Source organism: Macaca fascicularis, chromosome 4 (assembly GCF_037993035.2).
Source record: "Macaca fascicularis isolate 582-1 chromosome 4, T2T-MFA8v1.1".
NCBI classification, from domain to species: domain Eukaryota; kingdom Metazoa; phylum Chordata; class Mammalia; order Primates; family Cercopithecidae; genus Macaca; species Macaca fascicularis.
Window position 1 is genome coordinate 66621279 of NC_088378.1, and position 24094 is coordinate 66645372.

The 24094-nt window shown below is 41.1% G+C and overlaps 1 protein-coding gene across 1 annotated transcript in view; it reads left to right on the plus strand.

Annotated features, from left to right (window-relative positions):
- The window catches only part of TULP4 (TUB like protein 4), a 289770-nt gene that overhangs the window by 60614 nt on the left and 205062 nt on the right, over nucleotides 1–24094 (plus strand). Inside the window, exon 2 of the mRNA XM_045391322.2 lies at nucleotides 13000–15216. Within this exon, the coding sequence (XP_045247257.2) occupies nucleotides 14965–15216 (252 nt within the window). The 5' untranslated portion in view covers nucleotides 13000–14964. The remainder of the gene's footprint in view (nucleotides 1–12999; nucleotides 15217–24094) is intronic.

Genomic DNA, 24094 nt, shown 5'->3' on the forward strand with positions numbered 1-24094 from the left:
AGAAATACAGTACCTATAAAGCATTAAGAGCTATACCTAGAAGTTGATAAGTACTATATATTAATATAAGTCTGCTGTTACTGCTTTATTGTTCTGTTTTGAATAAACATTGTTTAATTTTACCTACATATTTAACAATTTCTTTTCTCGTTGTTTCTTCTTCTACCTTAGACCTTACTTCTGAGACATTTTCCTTCTATCTGAAGAATATTCTTTAGATGTTATATTGCGAGGTCAGTTGGCCTTATATTTCAGCTTTTGTTCTTTTGAAATGGTCTTCCTATTTCACTCTAATTCTTAGAAGACAATCTTTCTGGGAACATAATTCTGTTTTCTTTGAGTGCTTTGAAGATACTGTTTCATTGATTTTGGCAGCCAATGCCGCTGTTGAGATGTCTCTTATCTGATTGTCATTCTTTTGTGAGCACCTGTCTTTTCCTTTTGGCTACTTCTGAACTCTCCTTTTTGTGTTTTTATTGTGCAATTTTACTAAAGTGTGCCCAGGTGTGTATTTCTTCTTTATTTCTCCTGCTTGGCATATATTGTGCTGCTTCTCATGTCTGTGCATTTTTTTTTTTTAAATCAGTTTTGGCAAATTCTCAGTTGTTATGTCTTCAGATATTTCTTTTCCATTTTCTCTGTTCTGTCCCTTTAGAATTTTAATTAGATTTGTCCTTTTTGGAGTCTCACTGTGTCTTCCAGTCTGGAGTGCAGTGGCGCGATCTTGTTCACTGCAAGCTCCACCTCCCAGGTTCACAGCATTCTCCTGCCTCAGCCTCCCGAGTAGCTGGGACTACAGGCGCCCGCCACCACGCCCAACTAATTTTTTATATTTTTAGTAGAGACGGGATTTCACCGTGTTAGCCAGGATGGTCTTGATCTCCTGACCTTGTGATCCGCCTGCCTCAGCCTCCGAAAGTGTTGGGATTACAGGTGTGAGCCACCGTACCCGGCTGATCTCTTATATTTCTATCTCCTTGTCTCTCTGTGCTATAAAAAAATTGGTGGGTAATTTCTTGAGCTATTAGATCGAGTTCATTAATTTCTTTTTTAGCTGATGTCTTAATTGTAGAGTGCGTTTTATTGAAGGAATAGGTTTTTCATTTCTAAAAGAATAGGTTTTTCATTTCTAAAATATTTCATTTCTAAAACATTTGGTTCTTTCTGCCATTTTAGATAGTGTCTTGCTTTCTAATTCCTTTAGACATTTCAAACCTAATTATTTAAAGTCCTGTTTATTTCAGTTTCTGAAGATTTGCGGATCTAAATTTGTCGTTTGTACTAAGAACTCATGGTGACTTATTTTGTGTGTTTAGTAATTTTTAATTGTAAACAGATTTTTGGTTAAGCCTTATCTGAGGGAATCCTTATTTACTAAATTGGGACTGTTTGCATGCAGCTAAGATTTGTATTTGCTCTGGTATACAAGGATGTTAGAACTGTGGGACACTTAGCCTGTGAGTCCTGCTGAATGTGTGTGACTCAGGTTCAGCCTCTCTACCTAGAGGTTGGACCAAAGTTTGAATATCTGATAGAATGACCAATTGTCTGGTTAGTCCAGGACTGAGGGGTTTCCTGGGATGTGGGACTTTCAGTGCTAACACTGGGACAGTTCTGGGTAAACTGTGACTATTGGTCACCCTAATTCCGATTCCAGTGCTTGTTTTGTATCCGCTTGTGTCCCCTATCAGATGACCCTGGCTTTCCCTTATGTTTATGTGTATGTGCCTTCCGTAGAGATTTCCTATACTTTCCTGCAATTCCAGCAATTAAAAATTACATTTGTTGTAATTTACTCAAGATCTACTAGCGTGCAGAGGCCCTTTCAGAGCATCGTGGAAGTGTAGCATGTAATTTTACTTTTTACTTATTGTTCTGTAGTCTTCTACCATATAATTATTAGTGGTTGTATAGTATTCTGTTTTATGTCTTTATCAACATTTATTCAACCAATACCTGTTTTGGACATATTCATTATTTCATATTTTTCCCTTATACAAACGCTATAAGAAATCCTTGTAGCAAAGTTTTTGCACAATGTAAGATTATTTCCTTACGATAAATTTCCAGAAGTGGAATTGATGAATCAAAAGGTTTTGCAGCATTTTAAGTCTTTTTGAATTGTATCACCAAATTGCTCTCTCATTTCTGTGTACCCTGTGTGACATGTGACACAGGCTATTATTTCTTTCACTCTTTGTTGCTTTGATAAATAAGATGCCCCCCTTTTTAATGAAGGCACCTGACTTTTGATACTGGTGAGCCCCAGTATGGTACCACAGTATTTTTAATATCTGAGTATCAGGTGTAGATTCACTCTAAGAAGTAGCTTAGCTAGCTCCCACTTTGTTTTAAACTACTAATCAAGCTGTTTGTCTGCAAGCTCCATACCCTCCTTTCTCTGTACAGATAATTAGATGTTCATGTTCTCAGAATTGGCTGTTGAAATCAGCCATATAAAGTAAATAGGGAGTAGCTTTCCTTGAAAATACACTTCTTTGTGATTCTCTGAACTTGGCAGTGAACCCCTGGCCCTTGTGACTTTTGCTCACAGGGCTGAAATGCCCTTCAGCATTGGGCTTCCAAGTGGCTGGTGTTGACCTGGGGTTCACACAGAGAAACTCATTCAGTTCATGTTTATTGTTTCTCACTTCCTTAGACTGAAGCACTGTGCCATGCTCAGTACCTTATTTAACACTTAATTCAATGCAGGGGTACTGGTGGGAATTGCAGGGGGCATAAAAATTGGAGTAAAACATAGCCTCTGTTTAGGAGTATATGATTTAGGTAGGGATAATTAATTAAATGAAAAAAATACCTGTGCCACAGGCAGAAAGACCCTTGCTATATGAGTCTGCTCATGTGCTCAGCGCTTCTGTGTGCCACACCTGAAGGAGTTGGTGATGTTCTGAATAAGACAGAATTCTAGAGACTCCACCTCTGTAATTTACAACGTAAGTCAACAGGAAAATGATTTGAGACTACCACAGTTGTAGTAGAAACACATCTTTCAAATAATCCTAGTCATACAGTATTTATCTCACTAGCACGTTTTGAGAATTAGAAGTAGAAAATGATAACACAATAAATATATAAAATCATTGTTAAACCCCATTACCTTTGCAGTGATGTTAGTTTCTTCTGGATGTATGTGTTTCCCTGCGTTTGTCAATAGCCACATAACGAGTGGCTGCTGAGAGTATTCCAGCCTTCAAAGGCAGGTTCTGAGTGCAAATTTGAACCAGCCTGGAGGCAGCCATTAAATCTAATTAGGAAACAAAACTGCCTCATGCTCGGTGGGTATTTGTAGGTTCTGGAAAATTCTGAAAGGAAAGGAGTGATTCTAATTAGAAGCAGGTCATCGGGCCAGGCGCGGTGATACACGCCTGTAATCCCAGCACTTTGGAAGGCCGAGACAGGTGGATAACCTGAGGTCAAGAGTTTGAGACCAGCGTGGCCAACATGGTGAAACCCTGTCTCTACTAAAAATACAAAAATTAGCCGGGCGTGGTGTCAGGCGCCTGTAGTCCAGTTATTTGGGAGGCTGAGGCAGGAGAATCATGTGAACCTGGGAGGCAGATTGCAGTGAGCCGAGATTGTGCCACTGCACTCCAACCTGGGCAACAGAGCAAGGCTCCATCTCAAGGAAAAAAAAAAAAAAAAGGTTGTCATAGTTACTTTATTTAAAAAGAAATGTGGAGTTCAGGACCTGTTGCCATCTACGGACAGAAGGGCAATAATGAAGGGAGGCCTGGGTGTGGAGAGGAGGAAAAGGAACAGAAAGCACAGGATCGCTGTTCGTAGATGGTAGAGCTGTGAGGACATCCTGTGTCCACACCCTCCATGGGTCCCTAAGGCAGCAGAGTCAGCCTCCCAGGAGAAACTGGGATGTGTTTGATTCAAATCATAAAACAGGAAATCCTCCTCGTCCTCCTTCTCTACTTCCTTCTCTTCTTCCTCCTCCCTTCTTCCTCTGCCTTCTTCCTCTTTTTTCTTCGAGACAGGGTCTGGCTCTTGTTGCCCAGGCATGGAGCACAGTGACGTGATCTCAGCTTACTGCAACCTCCACCTCCCAAGCTCAAGCCATCCTCCTACCTCAGCCTCCTGAGTAGTTGGGACTACAGTCATATGCCACCATGCTCGGCTAATATTTGTAGAGACTGGGTTTCACTATGTTGCCCAGGTCCTGGGCTCAAGTGATCTGCCTGCCTTGGCCTCCCAAAGTGCTGGGATTACAGGCATGAGCTACCTTGCCTGGCTTCCTCTCTTTTCCTCAGCCCCCAAACAAACCTGTAGTCAAAAGCTGAAACGTTAGGGTGTTTGCATATTTTATTGAAAATTTTCTACTATATATTTTTTTCTTGCTTTGCGTTCATCTGACACCTGTATATTTTTTTCCAAATCTGCTTTTCCGTTGAACCACTGTTTTACGTTGTTATCCTTTAGAAAGAAATAGGACTTTATGCTGAAATTTTATATCCATTCATTACTGTTAATGTGCATTTTCTTTGTAGACACCTGAGCTTGAGAACTAAAATAGCATCTTTATGCTTTATTGAGATTTTCTAGATTGGGAGAGTAGTACCCCTTACAGTTGGATACAATAATTTTTTAAAAACTTCCTGATTTTTCTAAAAGTCCCCCAGGACTGATGCCTTATATAGTTCACAGCTTGTTAAACCTGTTTAGATCAGGTTTCTTAAGTTAAAAAATTCTCAAATTAAAAAAATTATTTGCTGTGAGATATATATACAGAAGCATATGTTATAAAGAATGAAGTGTATATATGTAATAAAGAATGAAGTGAACACCCCATAACTACCACCCAGGTAAAGAAATATGGCCAGCATTGGCTGGGCGCGGTGGCTCATGCCTGTAATCCCAGCACTTTGGGAGGCCGAGGCGGGCGAATCACGAGGTCAGGAGATCGAGACCATCCTGGCTAACATGGTGAAACCTCGCCTCTACTAAAAATACAAAAAATTAGCCAGGCATGGTGGTGGGCGCCTGTACTCCCAGCTACTCGGGAGGCTGAGGCAGGAGAATGGCGTGAACCCGGGAGGCGGAGCTTGTAGTGAGCCCAGATCGCGCTGCTACAGTCCAGCCTGGGCGACAGAGTGAGACTCCGTCTCAAAAAAAGAAAAAAGAGGCCGGGCGCGGTGGCTCACGCCTGTAATCCCAGCACTTTGGGAGGCCGAGACGGGCGGATCACGAGGTCAGGAGATCGAGACCATCCTGACTAACACGGTGAAACCCCGTCTCTACTAAAAAATACAAAAAACTAGCCGGGCGAGGTGGCGGGCGCCTATAGTCCCAGCTACTCGGGAGGCTGAGGCAGGAGAATGGCGTGAACCCGGGGGGGCGGAGCTTGCAGTGAGCTGAGATCCGGCCACTGCACTCCAGCCTGGGTGACAGAGCGAGACTCCGTCTCAAAAAAAAAAAAAAGAAAAGAAATATGGCCAGCACACAAGCAGCACACCTATGTGTGCCTCTCCCGGCTCACAATAGCCACCCCTCAAATAAGCAGCATAGTGCTTTTTGTAATATTTTTCTTTTTAATTTTTAGTCATACTACCAATGTATTCTCTATTAATTGATAAAATTAGTTTGGCTTGTTTCTGAACTTCATATAATTGACTCTTAGATATTCTTTCATAAGATCCTTCCTTCCTCTTCCTTTTCCTTCCTTTTTTCTCTTTTTCCTTTCCTTTTCTTATTTTCTTCTTTCTTTCCTTTTCTCTTCCCATTCCTTTTTATCTTCCCTTTTCCTCATAGCTCACTGCAGCCTCAATTTCCTGGACTCAAGCAATCCTCCCACCTCACCCTTCAGAGTAGGTGGGACTGCAGGTGTGTACCCCCCATGTCTGGCTAATTTTTTGTATTTTTTGTAAAGATGGGGTCTTTTCCCTTCCCTTTCCCTTTATTCCTCCCCTCCCCTTCCCCTGTTCCTCTCCCCTCCCCTCCTCTCCTCTCCTCCCCTCCCTGCTTCCCCTCCTTTCCCTCCCCTCTGCTTGCCTCTTTCTTTCCTTGATTTTTCTTTTCTTCTTCAGGATCTCACTTTGCTGCCCAGGATGGCGTGCAGTGGTAAGCCTCAATCTACTAGACTCAAGTGATCATCCCACTTCGGCCTCCTAGTAGCTGGGACTACAGGTGCATGCCACCGTACTCAGCTAATTTTTTTGTTTTTCATTTTGGAGAGACAGGGTGTCACTGTGTTGCCCAGGCTAGTCTCAAACTCCTGGGCTCAAGTGATCCCTCCTGCTTCAGCCTCCCAAAGTGCTGGAATTACAGGTGTGAGCCACAATACCTGGTCCATAAGATTCTTTTGCTTAATATTGTGTTTATGAAATTCACCCATTTTGTTCTGTGTAGTGTTCATTTACATTGTTATATAGAATTCTGTTCTTTAAATACACCACATTTGACCCATTTGTGTTGTTTTCAGTTTGAAGCTGATGTAAACCCTGCTGCTGTGAATACTTTGTATGTGAATACCTTGTATCTGCCTTCCCTTGAGCACTCACAGGGAATGTGTCTGGTGCACACTCAGGAGTGGGAATGCTGTTTGCAGGGTATTCGCATCTTCAGTAATACTAGTAATGCCAAACTATTTTCCAGAGTGGCTGCATTCTTACAACTTGTAATGAATATATTTCTGTCAAAATTGTGTAAGTGGAAAAAAAAATCTTGTAAGTAGAGATCTCTAGTCTCTACCATTAATTCAAACGATTTTAAAAACAAAACCAACCAAAAATGCTTTTTTACCTCTCCACTTCCGATGGTGAATTTTATCTGTGTTGGTGGAAAATAGGAATCAGATAACAAAATAGACTGTAGTGAAAATAACTCAAGTTAGAAAGTAGAATATCTAACTGGGGACAAGAGAGGGAGAGAACACAGCACAGGGGCCTTGTATATAATATTAATAATATTAATAGCTGTTTAATGAGGATTTATTGGTTGATTAATCCATGGGTGTCTAACATACCTGATACACCATCCTGTCCCTAAGTAGAATTTTCCAAGCAAGTTCTCGGGCGCCTCCTTTGCCATTAGAACTGGGTCGTATGGAAGCTAGAGTGGGAAGCATCTGATGTGTTTCATTACTGGCATCTAGAACCCTAGCAGGTCATTAATTCAATTAGACACAAGTATTCTTTGGTTTAAGATTCTAATGCCCTAAAAGCAGGTATGGGTTTTGTACTGATTTACAGGAATGTTCTGAAAATAAGCTGCAATTATTAGAAACAGATTTGGGCCAGTCTGTGGAGGTCAGCATTGTTTATTCTTAATGAAAACACCCAGGATCACTCTTGGGCCTGTGTTACAGTGTTCAGGGTAAAAAACCATCATGATGACAAGCTGAGTCATATTTACTTTCAATCTGTTATTGAAAGAATTTATAGGAATAGTTGCTTTTTAACCAACTTACCTCATTTTTAAAATTGAGGGGAAATATATATACCATTAAATTTACCAATTTTACTCTTTTTTTGAGATGAGGTCTCACTCTGTCACCCAGGCTGAAGTACAATGGTGTGATCATGGCTCACTGCAGCCTTGAGTACCCGGGCCCAAGCAATCCTTCCACCTCAGCCTTCCAAGTAGCTGGGACTACAGGTGGCACCTCTGTGTCTGGCTAATTTTTTAATATTTTTGTAATGACAGGGTCTTGCTGAATTGTCCAGGCTGGTCTCAAACTCCTGGGTTCAAGCCATCCTCCTGCCTCAGCCTCCCAGTGTGTTGGGATTATGGGTGTGAGCCACTGCGCCCAGCCCATTTTTACCATTTTTTAAAGTGTACAGTTTGGTGGCATTAAAGTACATTCACGTTATTTTGCAACCATTTGACTCCAGAACTCTTTTCATCTTACAAAACTAAAACTCTATACCCATTAAACACTAACTCTTCATTTCCCCTCCCCTCAGCCCCTGGTACCCACCCTTCTACTTACTGTTTCTATGAATGCTACTACTATCTACTCTTGGTCCCTCGAATCACTAGAGTCATACAATATTGGTCTTTTTGTGACTGGCTTATTTCATCTAGCATAATGTCCTCAGAGTTCATTCATTTGATAGCAAGTATCAGAATTACTCTCCTTTTTAAGGCTGAATGATATTTCCGTGTGTGTGTGTTTGTGTGTGTGTGTGTGTGTGTGTGTGTGTGTGTGTGTGTGTACATACATATACCACATTTTGTTTACCCGTTCATCCATTGGTGGACATTTGGGTTGTTGCTGGATGTGGTGGCTCACACCTGTAATTCCAGCCCTTTGGGAGGCTGAGGTGGGCGGATAGCTTGAGGTCAGAAGTTCGAGACCAGCCTGGGCAATGTAATAAGACCCTGTCTGTACCAAAAATTAAAAAAAAAAAAATTAGCTGAGCCTGGTGGCATGCACCTGTAGTCCCAGCTGTTTGGGAGGCTGAGACGGGAGGATAGCTTGAGCTCAGGAGTTCAAGACCAGCCTGAGCAATATAATAAGACCCTGTCTGTACCAAAAATTAAAAAAAAAAAAAAAAATTAGCTGAGCCTGGTGGCATGCACCTGTAGTCCCAGCTGTTTGGGAGGCCGAGGTGGGAGGATAGCTTGAGCCTAGGAGTTCAAGGCTGCAGTGAGTTGTAATCACGTCACTGCACTGCAGCCTGAAAGACAGAGGGAAACCCTGTCTCAAAAAAAACGAAGTCATTTATGTTGGTTTCACCTTTTGGCTACTGTGAACATTGGCATACACGTATCAAGTTTTTGGCATACAAAAATTCAAGTTTCTGCTTTCAAATTGATAGTTGCTTTTTAATCGTTTTATACCAACCACCCTTAGTAGTGTTGATTTGACAATACTCTTATCATTCCTTGGAAACTTAATCAGTTTAGTTACCATTCTCGTTTTCTCATCTTTATGAGCAAATAAGGCAGAAAGAAGGGAAACGAAATGTCCAACACCACTCATTTTTGTTAATGGTATTGATAAAATTGGCACCAGCCTTTCAGTAATTTGGATGCTATGATTGTTCTTTTTTGTTGTTAAATTTTTGTGTCCATTATGCATTTTGAGTCATAATAAAGTGGCATTTTTTAAAAAACCTGCCATATTTGTCTAGCATGTATGGCATTTTATGATTTTAAAGATATTTTAAAAGTTTGGTTAAAAACCTTAACAGTATATATAAAATGAAACACTGTGCTTTTACTGTGGAAATTTATCCTATATACCTTTATATAATAGTTATTTAAGATTTACATTTGGCTGGGCACAGTAGCTCATGCCTTTAATCCGAGTACTTTGGGAGGCTGAGGTATGCAGTTCACTTGTGCCCAGGAGTTTTCAAGACTAACCTGGGCAACACTGGGAAACCCTGTCTCTTCAAAAAATAAAAAAAATGTTAGCCAGGCATGGTGGTGTGCGCCTGTAGTCCCAGCTCCTCAAGAGGCTGAGGTGGAAGGATTGCTTGAGCCTAGTTCAACGGAGGTTGCAGTGAGCCAAGATTGCGCCGCTGCATTCCAGCCTGGGTGAGAGTGAGACCCCTTCTCGAAAGAAAGAAAGAAATAAAGAAAGAAAGAAAGAAAGATAGATAGATAGATAGATAGATAGATAGATAGATAGATAGATAGATAGATAGATTGATTTACATTTTAGAGAGTTAGTATATGTCTGTTATTTTTGAACTTTTGGGTTTCAGGGCTCCTTTATATTCATAAGAATTATTGAAGGTCCAAAGGAACTTTTGTTTTTGTGGTTATATGTTGATATTTACCATATTAGAAATTAAAACTGGCTGGGTGCAGTGGCTGACACCTGTAATCCCAGCTACTTCAGGAGGCTGAGCAGGGGTGGATCACTTGAACCTCGGAGTTTGAGACCAACCTGGCTACCATGGTGAAACCCTGTCTCTACACACAATACAAAAGTTAACTGGTTGTGGTGGTGTGCACCTGTGCTGCTAGCTACTGCTGATAAATTTAAAAATATTCCCTAATTTATTACAAAATGTAAACCCATTAAATGTTATAAGTTATATATTTTTATGAAGACAACTGCCTTTCCTAAAACTAAAACATTTAATAATAAGAGTGTATTGTTTTATATTTTGGCAGCAATATTTGATGTCTGGCTTACTTAAAGACGGCTAGGTTCTCATATTTGCTTCTACATTTAATCTGTTGCAATATGTCGTTTTTATTGAAGTATATGAAGAAAACTCAGCCTCACACACATATAATTGGAAAAGAAAGGAGGATTTTCTTAGTCTTCCGATAATCACGGATATTTTTCTTTGATAACCACACTCAAATTTGACAAGTGGTAGCTTCTCAAAGATTAGTTGCAATATAGAATTTGAATGAAATATATCAGTGAATTTTTCATCCTTGGTTACACTAAAATTCATTTGTCTTCCTTGTACCTTTTGTTGTTGTTGTTTTTTGTTTTCGTTTTTGAGATGGAGTCTCACTGTCACCCAATCTAGAGTGCAGTGGTGCGATCTCGGCTCACTGCAGCCTCTACCTCCTGGGTTCAATTGATTCTCCTGCCTCAGCTTCCCAAGTAGCTGGGACTACAGGCACCCGCCACTACACCCAGCTAATTTTTGTATTTTTAGTAGAGATGGCGTTTCACCATGTTGGCCAGCCTGGTCTCCGGCTCCTAACCTCAGGTGATACCCCCGCCTCGGCCTCCCAAAGTCTTGCACCTTGAATAGATCTTTTACTCAAGTATAATTTCTATCATCTTCATTGGTCATTTGGAAAATACTGGTTTACGAAGTATGTGAGTCTTCCAAATATTGATACACAGTGAAATATGGGATAAAAAATAAAAAATTCACATTTATTAACATCACCCCCAGTTACATGGGGAGCTAGCAAGCTCATCGATCGTGATGAGTGCTGGTTTTCGCAACAGTCTAAATTTAACTTGAAAGCTCGGTTTTTATTTTTGACAACAAATTCTGTCAGTTGTTTTCCTTAAAGTGGCAGGCTTATTTTGTTCATGTTCAAGACAATGTCTGCCAAGTATCCAAGCTGGAACAACCATAATTTGTCATTCATTCTTTTTAGTAAACTTGGTGTAGTAGCCCATTTGCATTACTATAAGGAATACCTGAGACTGGGTAATTTATAAAATTGTTTTAATTGGCTCAAGGCTCTGCAGGCTTTACAGGAAGCATGGTGCTGGCATTTGCTTCTGGTGAGGCCTCAGGAAGCTTACAAACATGGCAGAAGATGACAAAGAACTAGTGTGTCACATGGCTAGAGCCGGAGCAGCAAGAGAGGTGGGAGGTGCTACACTCTTTTTTTATTTTTTATTTTTTTGAGGTGGAGTTTTGCGCTTTTGCCCAGGCTGGAATGCCGTGGTGCGATCTTGGCTCACCACAACCTCCGCCTTCCAGTTTCAAGCAATTCTCCTGCCTCAGCCTCCCGAGTAGCTGGGATTACCGGTGCCCGCCACCATGCTCGGGTAATTTTTATATTTTTATTAGAGACAGGGTTTCACCATGTTGGCCAGGCTGGTCTCGAACTCCTGGTGCTACATTCTTTTAAACAACCAGATAACGTGAGAGTTCACTCACTATCAGAAGATTACACCAAGACATTCATGAGGGACTGCCCCCATGATCCAAACACCTCCAACCAGGCCCCACCTCTAACATTGGGGGTTACGTTTCAACATGAGATTTGGAGGGGCCAAACATTCAAACCATATCACATGATATTCCATGAAAAAAACAAGCAGTTCGTTTTGCAACTTAAACTGTATAATACATACTTTTTCCTGGGACTACCATGGTGCCTCAGTAGTCCACAGAAGTACTTCATGTGTACCTACTAGTTTGGGACACAAGGACGTTAAAAGCCATGTACTCGGGCCAATTTTTACTGCTCTATCAAGGATCTTCTTAAGTGAAGCTGGCATTTTCTTTTTTTTTTTAATCTGTGATTACTGGTGCAGTTGATACCTCTACCTTGATTAGTGTTAAAGAGCTCGCAGTTTGACCCACTGTTGATTTTGCACCATGGACACAAATGTGAACATAGAAGAAGGCAAATTATGTTTTAGTATTATGATGAAAGTAGGGTGTTTTGCTGAGACTTGGTTTGCTACAGGCCAGTAGTTCTCAAAGCCTGGTTCCCTGACCAGCGGCATTAGCATCTCTTGGGAGCTTGTTAGAAATGCCAACACCTGGGCCCTCCCCTTCCCTTCCAGTGTCCAGGTCCTTTGGGGTGGGGCTAGGCTGCTGCAGCTAGCTCCAGGGGACTGAGAGAGTCTGCTGAATTTCAGAAAGGCCACTCTGCCTTCTGGAAGGATGGTGGTTGCGGGGGATGAGTAAGTTAGGGACAGAGTGTTCTAGTGTTTGTAGAGGATGTGATGTGGCCTGGACTTCAGGCAGTAGGAAGAAAATGGAATGGATTTGCTAGAGATAGATTCTCTAGAACTTTATTGCTGGTAGACCACTTAAAAGCTTAGAAAACAATTGTGCTTTGCTCTGAGACCTGCCAGCCATCAGGGACAGATGAGTTTTAAACGCCCTTGCTGCTTTGTGTCTTGAAGCAGTTTAATCTTTTATTAATCGTGAAAAAATCAATCCAGATAACTTGCCTGAGTCATTTCAGTCTCCTTTTTGAGGATGCCTGCTGAAGCAGTGACCATGATCTCTGGTAGGGTAGAGCCTCACATTCAGAGTTTAGAGTCTTAGAAAGGACAGTTCAGTGTGGGAGAAAGGCAGCTATGATTTCATTCAGATATGCCCAGCTGCTGACAAATTGAATACAACGATCCATGGCCGGCAGAGCTCTCATGTGTTGTGTGTTGTCTTGAGGCTGGTGAGGTGTATCCTTTCACTATTGGATTTTACCATTCAGTGCAGTCAGTAGCTCCATTTGATGTAAGTGTAAAGATGGGTCTCTCATTTCAGTTTCAGCAATTATTCTCAAAACTTTTATTTTTCAGTGTTTTAAAGTTTTTTTATTTTATATCTTTTTTTTTTTTTTTTTTTTTAACAGATTTGTAAGACTCCAGGGCCTTCCAGCCGTGAATAATCTGATGGTTCCTGACATGACTGGGGAAACAGACGCTTCGTATGGCAGTTGAAGAGTGTGTGTCTATGTGCATTTAAAACCTTCTTTCTGTACTTACACATTCACACGGGAAGACAGGCTCATTCTTGTGCACACTTGAGAGTTTTACAACTGATGAAAATTAATTTAAGAATCAGATGGAGCAACTTGACACCACTGGGCTCAGGAGCCCGGGGAGAAAAATACATCACTAATGGCCAATTTTCCATATGGTCTGCATGGGTAAAGAAAGTCTGCAAAAAGAAGAAAAAAAAATTTGCACAGATTAAGCCACAAAAATACCTTCCAGTTTAAAGAAGGAACTAAGTGCGAAGGTGACTGAGAAAGAAGTGTGACTTCAAACATTGCAGCGGCTCACACAGTGCTTGTTGCACTTTATTTTTCAGTGGGTTTGGTGATTTTGATGGATTAAAATTCTGGACTGAAAAGTAACTCCTATTGTGGTTATGGCTAGAGGAAAGCAAGTTCAAGTATGATGGGACAAGTTTGAATAATGAACTTATTCCTTTGCCTATTTTAATTAACTGTATTTGAGAAATTTTAATTTATTATTTCCCCGTTTCTTTTCCTGCATCTATAGGATAATATTGTAAAATAGCAGTTGAAACCAATAATTATAAAACAAATATCAAGGAAAATCCAAGCAAAGCTTTCTTTTTTTTGGACGAGCGGTGTGGTGTTTGGAGACAGTCTGTGAATGTGAACAGGAAAGCACCCATCAGCAAAACACGATCACTCTCTAGGGAGACATTTGAGGGAATCTGACTCTGGCTTCTGCTTTTGTTTTAAGGGATTATCTTCCCTGTCAAGTCCAAGAAGATTTGCGTATGAGAAGATTACCTGATGGACTTAATTCTAAGATTAGCTTTTTTCATCAAGATGGAAAAAGATCTTTAGGAGCAGAAAAGGGGAGTGCTAACTGGGGGAGCGAGAAGGGAGACGAGCAAAAGAAATAAAATCTTGTAGCGTGGCTCTGTTTTGTCAGCAAGAGGATTTAAGACTCACCCAAGGCAAACACTGGGACCACTGTAAGAGCGCTGGAACATTCTGCCTCTTGAGTGAAGGGGCCTTCTTTCTAGCCTCTATGGCACTGAGGGGTGTGCCGGCTGGTGGAGGAGTAGTCCGATGGAGCCCTGCGTTCCCCGGGGACACAGGGCCAAGCTTTGAGGTGGAAAGTTTCTGGTTCTGAAACAACAGGGAGAGAGTCTGTTTTTCTTCCTAAAATTTGGACTCTTGTCTGCACAAACTCTGGTCTGTTTTGCACGGTTTGTGTGCCTTTTTTCCCCTTTATGCAATCTTTTTCAGCTTTAGCAGCAGAAATTTGTCTAGTTCAGAAAACATGCTAGAGGGTGGCTTCCGAAGGAAGATGATCCTGTGTGTTCTGTCTCTGCATCCGAACTTCTGAAGAGAAAAATTCGAGCTAGAGGGATTCTTAAAGCCTTAAGTTACTTGAAATCTATGTATTTGCAACCCGTTGTCTCTGGAATCATTACACTAAACTGGAATCTCAGGCTGAATGAGAATAACCAAGTGGAGTAAAAAGAAGAAAACCGTTTCTTGATCACCACTTAATTAACGATGCTCTTTCTCCAAAGGATCAGCACGTTCTTCCTCTGAGAACTTGAAAATAAAAATGGACCCCATGTTTTTTTAAGCATTACCTTTTCTTAGAAGACTGCCATCATCTTTTATAGAGGAATTTTTTCACTATGCATTCGGTGGATCTTTATAAAATACTGACCTTCTAATTAGATTCAGGTCAGTCTTAATTAAAGGGGGAAAAACTCAACGCAAACCAACCACAAAAACAAATACACCAATGAAAGAAATTGGTTTAAATTTCACAGCATTAGCATTACTTTTTAAGTAAAACAGTTCATTGAAGAAAGTATGTATGCAGCGGTGGAACATGGGCCTGTGCTTTGCAGTGACTCCAACATCCTGTGCCTGTCCTGGAAGGGGCGTGTCCCCAAGAGTGAGAAGGAGAAGCCTGTGTGCAGGAGGCGCTACTACGAGGAGGGCTGGCTGGCCACGGGCAATGGGCGAGGAGTGGTTGGGGTGACTTTCACCTCTAGCCACTGTCGCAGGGACAGGAGTACTCCACAGAGGATAAATTTCAACCTCCGGGGCCACAATAGCGAGGTGAGCTGTGGTTTTGTTTCACTTTTTGGTCACTTCCAGTGGTGTTTTTGAGCCCCTTGTGGACTTGAAACTTCCTTCATTTCAGTTTCATAGACTTGCTGCTAAGTGAGACTTTCCATGCTGTGAGTTCTGTCTCTTATGCTTTGGCAGAAAAGATGCTAAGGTGGACACAGTTCACAGTAGGCTGCCTCTCCCCACGTGGGTCAGTTGTCCCTGGCACCCCTGCTGTCTTCCCCCTGCACTCTCTCAGAGGGTCCAGGCAGTGGGAAGACGCCCAGCAGTAGGGAGGCCAGGGCGCTTTCTGACCACGGTGTGGGGTTAAATTAGATGATCCTAACCAACTTCTCATGCTCCAAGTCTGCATGGCAAAGAGTTATCCCCACCCCTGATGTCACACTGACAGTGTGAAAAATGAAAGTGGTGCTGCCTTTACCTTGCACAGTTAACATCTACGTTTCTTTGGTGATGGCTTGACACTTGGCTTGTATTTTTTTGTACTTGGAGGTAAAGAAGTAGTTAATGGACAAGAACCATAGTTTTTCACATGTATAGGGTATATTATATTCAGGCTATTATGCCATATATTTGTACATATAGATTCCTCTGGGCTTCTAAAATATAAGCAGTGGGATTATCTATGAAATTCATGCAACCAACATTTATTGAGCAATACTTAAGTGTTAGGCATTGTGTTTTAAAGAAGAGCTTTGAGTGATAATTTCTTGCAAAGTTATGCTTGTATAGCACCTTCACAATATTCATGTTTTACTCTTCACTAGCTTATTTAGATATTTTTAAAATGAGGAATCCAAGACTATTTCAGGCATCTTAAAATGTCATTAAATGGTTATTAAATAGCTATTGTAAAGGAGCAGGAATATTTTTCAAGTATAGGTCTTAGTCCATTTGTGCTACTATAACAGAATATAGACAGGGTGGCTTATAAACAGTAGAAATTTATTTCTCACAGTTTGGGAGGCTGAAAGTCCCGAGATCAGGGGGCTAGTATGGTATGGTTTTTGATTTCTTCTTGGTGGAAAGAGGATGAGAGGCTCTCTGAGGCCTCTTTCATGAGGCCATTAATCCCATACATGAGGGCTCCATTCTCATGACTGAATCACCTCCTGTAAAGACCCTACCTCTTACTACCATCACCTAGGGGGATTCACCATACGAATTTTGGGGGCACACAGACATTCAGATCGTAGCAATATAAACATTCAGTAAAGTATACTAAACTTAACTTTCAATGATTATTTTTATATGCAGTCACCCATATAAGCGCCAAAAAGACCAAAATATACAGCATTTCCAGCACCAGTTACAGGTACTTGGTGCTCCTTTCCAGATTTTACATTCTGTCTTAATCCATTCCTGCCGCTAAATCAAAATATCTTAGACTTGGTAATGTATAAACAACAGAAATTTATCGCTCACAGTTCTGAAGACTGGGAAGTCCAAGATCGAGACGTCAGCAGGTTCAGTGTCTGGTGAGGGCTCTCTTCTCCATAAATGGCACCTTGTTCCTGTGTCCTCACGTGGTGGAAGGGGCAAGGGAGCTTCCTTGGGCCTATTGTATAAGGATAGGAATCCCATTTATGAGGGGAGAGCCCTCAAGACCTGATCACCTCCCAAAGGCCCCACCTATTGATACCACCACATGGGGATTAGGTTTCAACATTGAGTTTTGTGGGGATGGAAACCTTCAGATCCTAGCACACCCCTCCTGAGAAGTAACTCACATTCTTACTCTGTCACTGCTTAATGGAAGTGGAATCCTTCATTACATACTCTCTGTGTCTGGCTTCTTTCACTCAACATGATATCTGAGATTCATCCCTGTTGTGTATATTATTAGTTTGTACTTTTTAATTGATGTGAATTTTCCACTGAAGGAAGATACCTGGTGTTTTTCTTCTCCTGTTCCTGGGTATCTGGATTGCTTCCAGTTTTTGGCTGTTACGACTAATGCTGCTGTGAACGTTTATGTGCGTGTCTTTGTATGGACCTGTGCATTCAGAAGGTGGAATTTCTAAATCATAGTGTTGCATGTTTAGGTTTAGTAGAAATTGCCTGTTTTCCAAAGTGGTTGTACTATTTACACTTCATCATTAATGCATGAAAGTTTTAGTGGTAAGGCCAAGAGTAATTTGAGATTGATTTTTCCACCGAGTTTAATTTATTAAGAAGCTTCTTTTGAATTTGAACTTTTTCCATTAAAAAACAGTGCAAGAAATTATGTTTTTTTTTTTTGAGACGGAGTCTCGCTCTGTCCCCCAGGCTGGGGTGCAGTGGCCGGATCTCGGCTCACTGCAAGCTCTGCCTCCCGGGTTCATGCCATTCTCCTGCCTTAGCCTCCCGAGTAGCTGGGACTACAGGCGCCCGCCACCTCGCCCGGCTAGTGTTTTGTATTTTTCAGTAGAGACGGGGTTTCACCATGTTAGCCAGGATGGTCTCGATCTCCTGACCTCGTGATCCACCCGTCTCCGCCTCCCAAAGTGCTGGGATTACAGGCTTGAGCCACTGCGCCCGGCCAAGAAATTATGTTTTACAAATAATATATTGGGCATATACATACAGGCATGCATGCATTATACCCCCCCCCCCCCCCACACACACATCTCTGCACCTTTGTAGTGGATACTCTTAAAAATATTTTTTCTTGTTCTTGTGTAACAAATTACCCCAGACTTGGTGACTTAAAACGTTACCCATTTCTAGTCTCACAGTTCTGTAGTTCTGAAGCCCTGTTATGGTATGTCTGGGGCCTGTGCTTAGGTCTCCCAGGCTGGGAAACGTGGTACCAGCCAGGACTGCTAGCTCCTCTGAGGCTCAGCGCCTTCCTCCAAGCTCATTCAGTTTGTTGGTAGAAATCAGTTCCTTGTAGGACTGAGGCCCTTGGGTCTTAGAGGCCCTAACTAGTCCTAGCCTTGTGACTCTCTCCACAGCATGCAGTTTGCTTCTTCAAGGCCAGAAGGAGAGCATCTGCTGTAACTTCAAATCTTTCTGTCTTTCCATGTCTGAAAAATGGCATCTGTGAGCTGGCCATGCTCACCTCCACTCTGGGGAGGGGATTACACTGGGTGTGCATACCAGGGGGTGCGGTTTTAGAATTCTGCCTACCACAAAAGAGAGGATTCTAATTCACAGACAGTGGTCTGGCTGTCTCACTGTTGAAACTGTTTTGTGTGATTTTTTTCCACATTGCATTTTTACTTTTTTTGTTTTTTGTTGTTTTTTTAAAAATTATGCTTTAAGTTCTAGGGTACCTGTGCACAACATGCAGGTTTGTTACATAGGTATACATGTGCCGTGTTGATTTGCTGCACCCATTAACTCATCGTTTACATTAGGTATTTCTTCTAATGCTGTCCCTCCCGCTGCTCCCCACCCCACAACAGGCCCTTGTGTGTGATGTTCCCTGCCCTGTGTCCAAGTGTTCTCATTGTTCAGTTCCCACCTATGAGTGAGAATATGCGGTGTTTGGTTTTCTGTCCTTGTGATAGTTTGCTTAGAATGATGGTTTCCAGCTTTATCCATGTCCCTGCAAAGGACATGAACTCATCCTTTTTTATGGCTGCATAGTATTCCATGGTGCATATGTGCCACATTTTCTTAATCCAGTCTATCATTGATGGGCATTTGGGTTGGTTCCAAGTCTTTGCTATTGTGAATAGTGCCACAGCAAACATACGTGTGCATGTGTCTTTATAGTAGCATGATTTTGGGTATATGCCCAGTATTGGGATCACCGGGTCAAATGGTATTTCTAGTTCTAGATCCTTGAGGAATTGCCACACTGTCTTCCACAATGGTTGAATTAGTTTACACTGCCACCAACAGTGTAAAAGCGTTCCTATTTCTCCACTTCCTTTCCAGCATCTGTTTCCTGACTTTTTAATGATCGCCATTCTAACTGGTGTGAGATGGTATCTCATTGTGGTTTTGATTTGCATTTCTCAGATGGCCAGTGATGATGAGCATTTTTTCATGTGTCTGTTGGCTGCATAAATGTCTTCTTTTGAGAAGTGTCTGTTCATATCCTTGGCCCACTTTTTGGTGGGGTTGTTTGTTTTTTTCTTTTAAATTTGTTGAAGTTCTTTGTAGATTCTGAATATTAGCCCTTTGTCAGATGGGTAGATTGCAAAAATTTTCTCCCATTTTGTAGGTTGCGTGTTCACTCTGATCCTTTTTTACTTTCAGTTAATTTCTGTTCCTCATACTAGAATCTGTTCCATTTAGCTGGGCATGGGGGCTCATGCTTGTAATCCCAGCACTTTGGGAAGCTGAGGCGGGAAGATTGCTTGAGCTTAGGAGTTCAAGACCAGCCTGGGTAATAACATAGTGAGACCCTGTCTCTGCTCTCCCTCACCTCCCGCAAAAAAAAGAATATGTGCCATTTACTGAATGCCTGCCAAGTAGAGTGACCAACTCTCCTGGTTTCCCAGGATGTGGGACTGTCGGTGTTAATAACTGCAAAATCCCAGGCAAACTGAGGTGGGCATCCTACTGCCCAGTGCCCGATGTAGTTTCAGGCATCTTATCTCATGTTGTTCACAGCAGACTCATGGGAAGATATCATTATTTCCCTTTTATAGAGAAGAAAACTCAGGCTTTAAAGATGTTAAATAACCTGCCTAAATTCATGCAGCTTGTATGGAGGAGAACTTGAATCTAGGGGTTTAACGTTTTCCTAAAACTTTATTTTCTTATAACTTGTGTTAAATACGAGTCCTCTATCCCTTATCCTCAGTTGTTAAATCTTTTTTTTTTTTTTAATTTTTTGAGACAGAGCTTCTCTGTCTTCCCCAGGCTAGAGTGCAGTGGCACAATCACAGCTTACCGCAGCCTCTGCCTCCCGGGTTTGAGTGATCCTCCCACCTTAGCCTCCCAAGTAGGTGGGACTACAGACATATGCCACAATGTTCAGCTAGTTACAAATTTTTTTTTTTTTTTTTAGAGACAGGGTTTTGCCCTGTTGCCCAGGCTGGTCTCAAACTCCTGGACTTAAGTGATCCACCCACCTCAGCCTCCCAAAGTGTTGGGATTATAGGTGAGAGCCAATGTGCCCAGCTCACGGTTGTTCAATCTAAGGGCTCTGAAATAGCGAATTTTTGTGTAATTGTTTTAATGGCAAGACCTGACCTGGACTGATGTGAAGCTGCTGATTGTTATTATTCCATCACTTCAGCTGCAGAAATACTGTGTTTTATTATGGAGGCTGCCCAGACCTGTGGGTGACATTAGATAATTGACAGGAGCTCCCCCTGTAGGACTTTGCTAAGATTTAAAAACTTATGAACTCAAAATACTTGTCTGTAAGGATTCTGAATCAGGGGTTGTGAACTTGTATCTTCATTTAAGGAAATCATCAAAAGAAACCTTGGGTTTTATTTAATTTGTTTTTTCGTTTCTGGGAAGGCTGACATGTAACTCATCTCTGCCCATACTTAGTTACCTTATCTTCACTCCCTTCTACCACAAGAAGCAGAAAAACCTTGTGTCCCCACCGGCCATGCCTTAAGAACACTACTGAAAGAACCGCTGCAAGATTTTATTTCTGGCCATGAAACTAACTAAATTGAAGGGGTCAGAACTAGTCATCTGCTAATTTCACAACTGAATTAAAAAGGAAAGAAATCTGAATGAAAGATAATTTATTTCACCCTCAGCTAGTATGTAAAATCTGTTTTACATTACGCATTTAACAAATCTTACCAGTTTTGCAGTTATAAATTTATTCAGTTAGATAAATTGAATCTGAAATTAAATACTGTGATAAATGTTTGTCTGGTCTTTGAGACTAGTTTGCCTTTCTCACATTGTGTATTCTGTTGTTAGAAATTTGTGATAAAATGGTATCAGCTATATTTGCCGGAGTGAAACATATAGGCAAGGAATTCTTAATCTGTATAAATGGCTTCATATTTGGTAAGTATGTTAATGGTTCTAATCAGATGGTCAAAATATGTGCCCCCCATCAATCCTGAAAGCACCTTTCATAAAAAAGAACCACTACCACAAAAGGTGAATGATCAACCAAATCAACTTTTCCCAAAGCAACTTTTTATGGCATTTGGGGACGGTTAATCCTTTTGCTAGTATCTCTTTTGAAACCTTTGATAGCAGTGTTATAGAAGAGGAATAGATGTGTGCTTACCTACTGAAACTCCAAGGGAGACTCTTCGTGGCTGGCTGAGAAGTGATGCTTTTTTAGAATTATTTGTCCTTTTACTGTGAAGCAGTAATTCAAGAAAGATGAGTTTTTCTTTTAAAAGAGTCCCCAACAGGTGGGCAGGTATGTCAGGCAAAATAATTATGTTCCATAATGAAGATTATTTCAGAAAATAATTACTTGGGAGTGTTTTTATTCTATGAAACAATTTCTTACAGATATGGTAGATGTCGTGCAAATTAATCAAGGTTAGTACTGATTGTCATTTAACAGGATTTTTTTTTTTTTTTTTTTTTGAGATGGAGTCTTACTTTGTTGCCCAGGCTGGAGTACAATGGCATAATCTCAGCTCACTGCAACCTCCACCTCCCAGATTCAAGCCATTTTTCTGCCTCAGCCTCCTGAGTAGCTATGATTGCAGGCGCCCACCACCACACCTGGCTAATTTTTGTATTTTTAGTAGAAATGGGGTTTTGCCATGTTGGCCAGGCTGGTCTCAAACTCCTGATCTCAGGTGATCCACTCGCCTCAGCCTCACAAAGTGCTGGGATTACAGGCGTGAGCCACCTTGCCCGACCAACAGGATTTTTTTGACTTAAGAATAAGCAGGCAGTCATGTGTAGTTGCTGGAATTTGTTTTGTTATAAGGACGTGTCTACTACAGCAGTGGTCTCACCTGAATTCTTGGATTGGATACATCTTCTCTGATATGCTTTGTCTGACCCTGCCCCTTGTCCCTGTTGTACACTGATCAGACTTCTCTGGTTGCACTGATAATGCTTTATTATAGTTATCCGCTTGCCTCGTTTGGTAAAACTTACTGGAAGATCAATGTACCCCGTCATTCTTAACTTCCTCACCTCTCATTGTTTAGAATATCAATTAGTTATTTATTTTTTTAAAAAATTTCCTTTAACTTTTTGGCCCCCTTCAGTGTGCTTTCTTTCCTTATTCTGCTGAAATGATCTCTTTCTCAATGACCACACATTGCTAAACTCATAGGTTTTTGGTGTTTCGTTTTTGTTTTTAAACTGCACTTGTTGCCTCAATAGCAAGTTGCTCAGTAGCATCAGTAGAATTGAGACGTTGTCTTCTCTCACTTTCCAGGACATGAGGCTCTCCTGGTTTTCTGTTACTGTTCTGGCCTCTGCTTTCTACCCTTCTTTGCTGGCTCTGCCTTTTTTTCTTTTTTCTTTTTTTTTTCTTTTTTGCCTCATCTTTAAATGTTAACGGGTACCAGGCATGCATGTTTTTCTGTATTTCCTCTCTATGTTGGCTTTAAATCTCCCTACATGCTGATGACTCCAGGTATCTCTCTCTGTCTGCCATCTCTTTCTAGTTCCAAACTTCATTCTCCAACTTGATATATGAGATACAAAAGTGGACACCAATCAGGCCTCGCAGACTATCGGTCACCCAGACAGAACTGATTTCCCCCCTGCCCCTTGAACCCTCAGATCAGTTCCATGCACTGTTTTCCCATTTTGGTAGATGGCCCAAGACCAGTCAGTCAGTCCAGCTCACAGTTCAGGAATCTCCCTGCACTTCCCTTGTCCCCAAGTCTTGTTATTAGCAAGACCTCCGACTGTGTTTGACTTCCAGATAATATCTGAAACATGCTCACTTTTGTCTTCCTTCATCACCATGCCTAGCACAAACTTCCTCATGAATCTCTTGACTTAAACTCTACTATCTTCCCATTGTGGAGGACTCTACTTAACAATGTATAGTAAGTTTTTTCAGTGTTTAAAAATATTATAAAAATTTATTTCTAAGGTACTTTTCTTTTTTACTAAAAACGCTGTATGACACATCTTAATTCCAAAAAGGATGGGAATTTCTAGATTGTAAGAATGGCCTCCCTTGCAGTGAAAGACCCTCCTAGTACCATTGTCTGATTTACCCTCTCCTGAAGAAGGCCCAGAGCCACTGGGGACTGGCAAGCCAGGTTCTGTGTCCACCTCACTGTGCATAGTGATGACCAACTTTCTCAACATTTGGAGAGATTAGAAAACCATTTTATTTTAAAACTTTTATACAGTATTTAACGTACTTAATCTGTACAACAGTTTTAGTGAGAAAAGTTGACTCATTTTGGATTAAAGCCAGCAAAAACTCACTGCAGCTCTTTTATCTCTCTTATAAATTCTACATAGAAAGTGACTTTTAGTAGATTTGTGATGACCAACTAGGGTATTATAATGGTGGATATAATGGAGGGCTGTTTTATTTCCTTTAGTGATGGCCTGTTCTTTTTTCCTTTCTGTTTCTGTTTTTCCATATCTTGATTCCAAGAAGTTCTAGCTTTACCTGTCCAAGTCATTCAAGTCATTAGTTTACTCAAGTCAGTAGTAAATTGAAAATAATAATTCTCTTCTATCAGAGTTGTAGAACCTGAGACAGTGTGTTTTTCAAAGGGCTGTGAAAATGGTGTATAAGTGATGAAATAGTAAAGTACTCTATACCCTTTGTACTTAAAGTGATATACTTACGTATATCACTTTCCAGTCCTTACAATATCACTTAGTACCTGGAAATTCAGTTATGGTTCTGACTTATGAGGCCAGAAACAGTGTTTGTTGATTTTTGTTCCTCAGTTTAGATTTGAAAACACATGCATTAGCAGGTATTTACTACATCTCTGTTGTGTGCTGGGTGCTGTGTGTACTTGCCACTGTGTGGGGGCAAGAGAAGTCCCAGCTT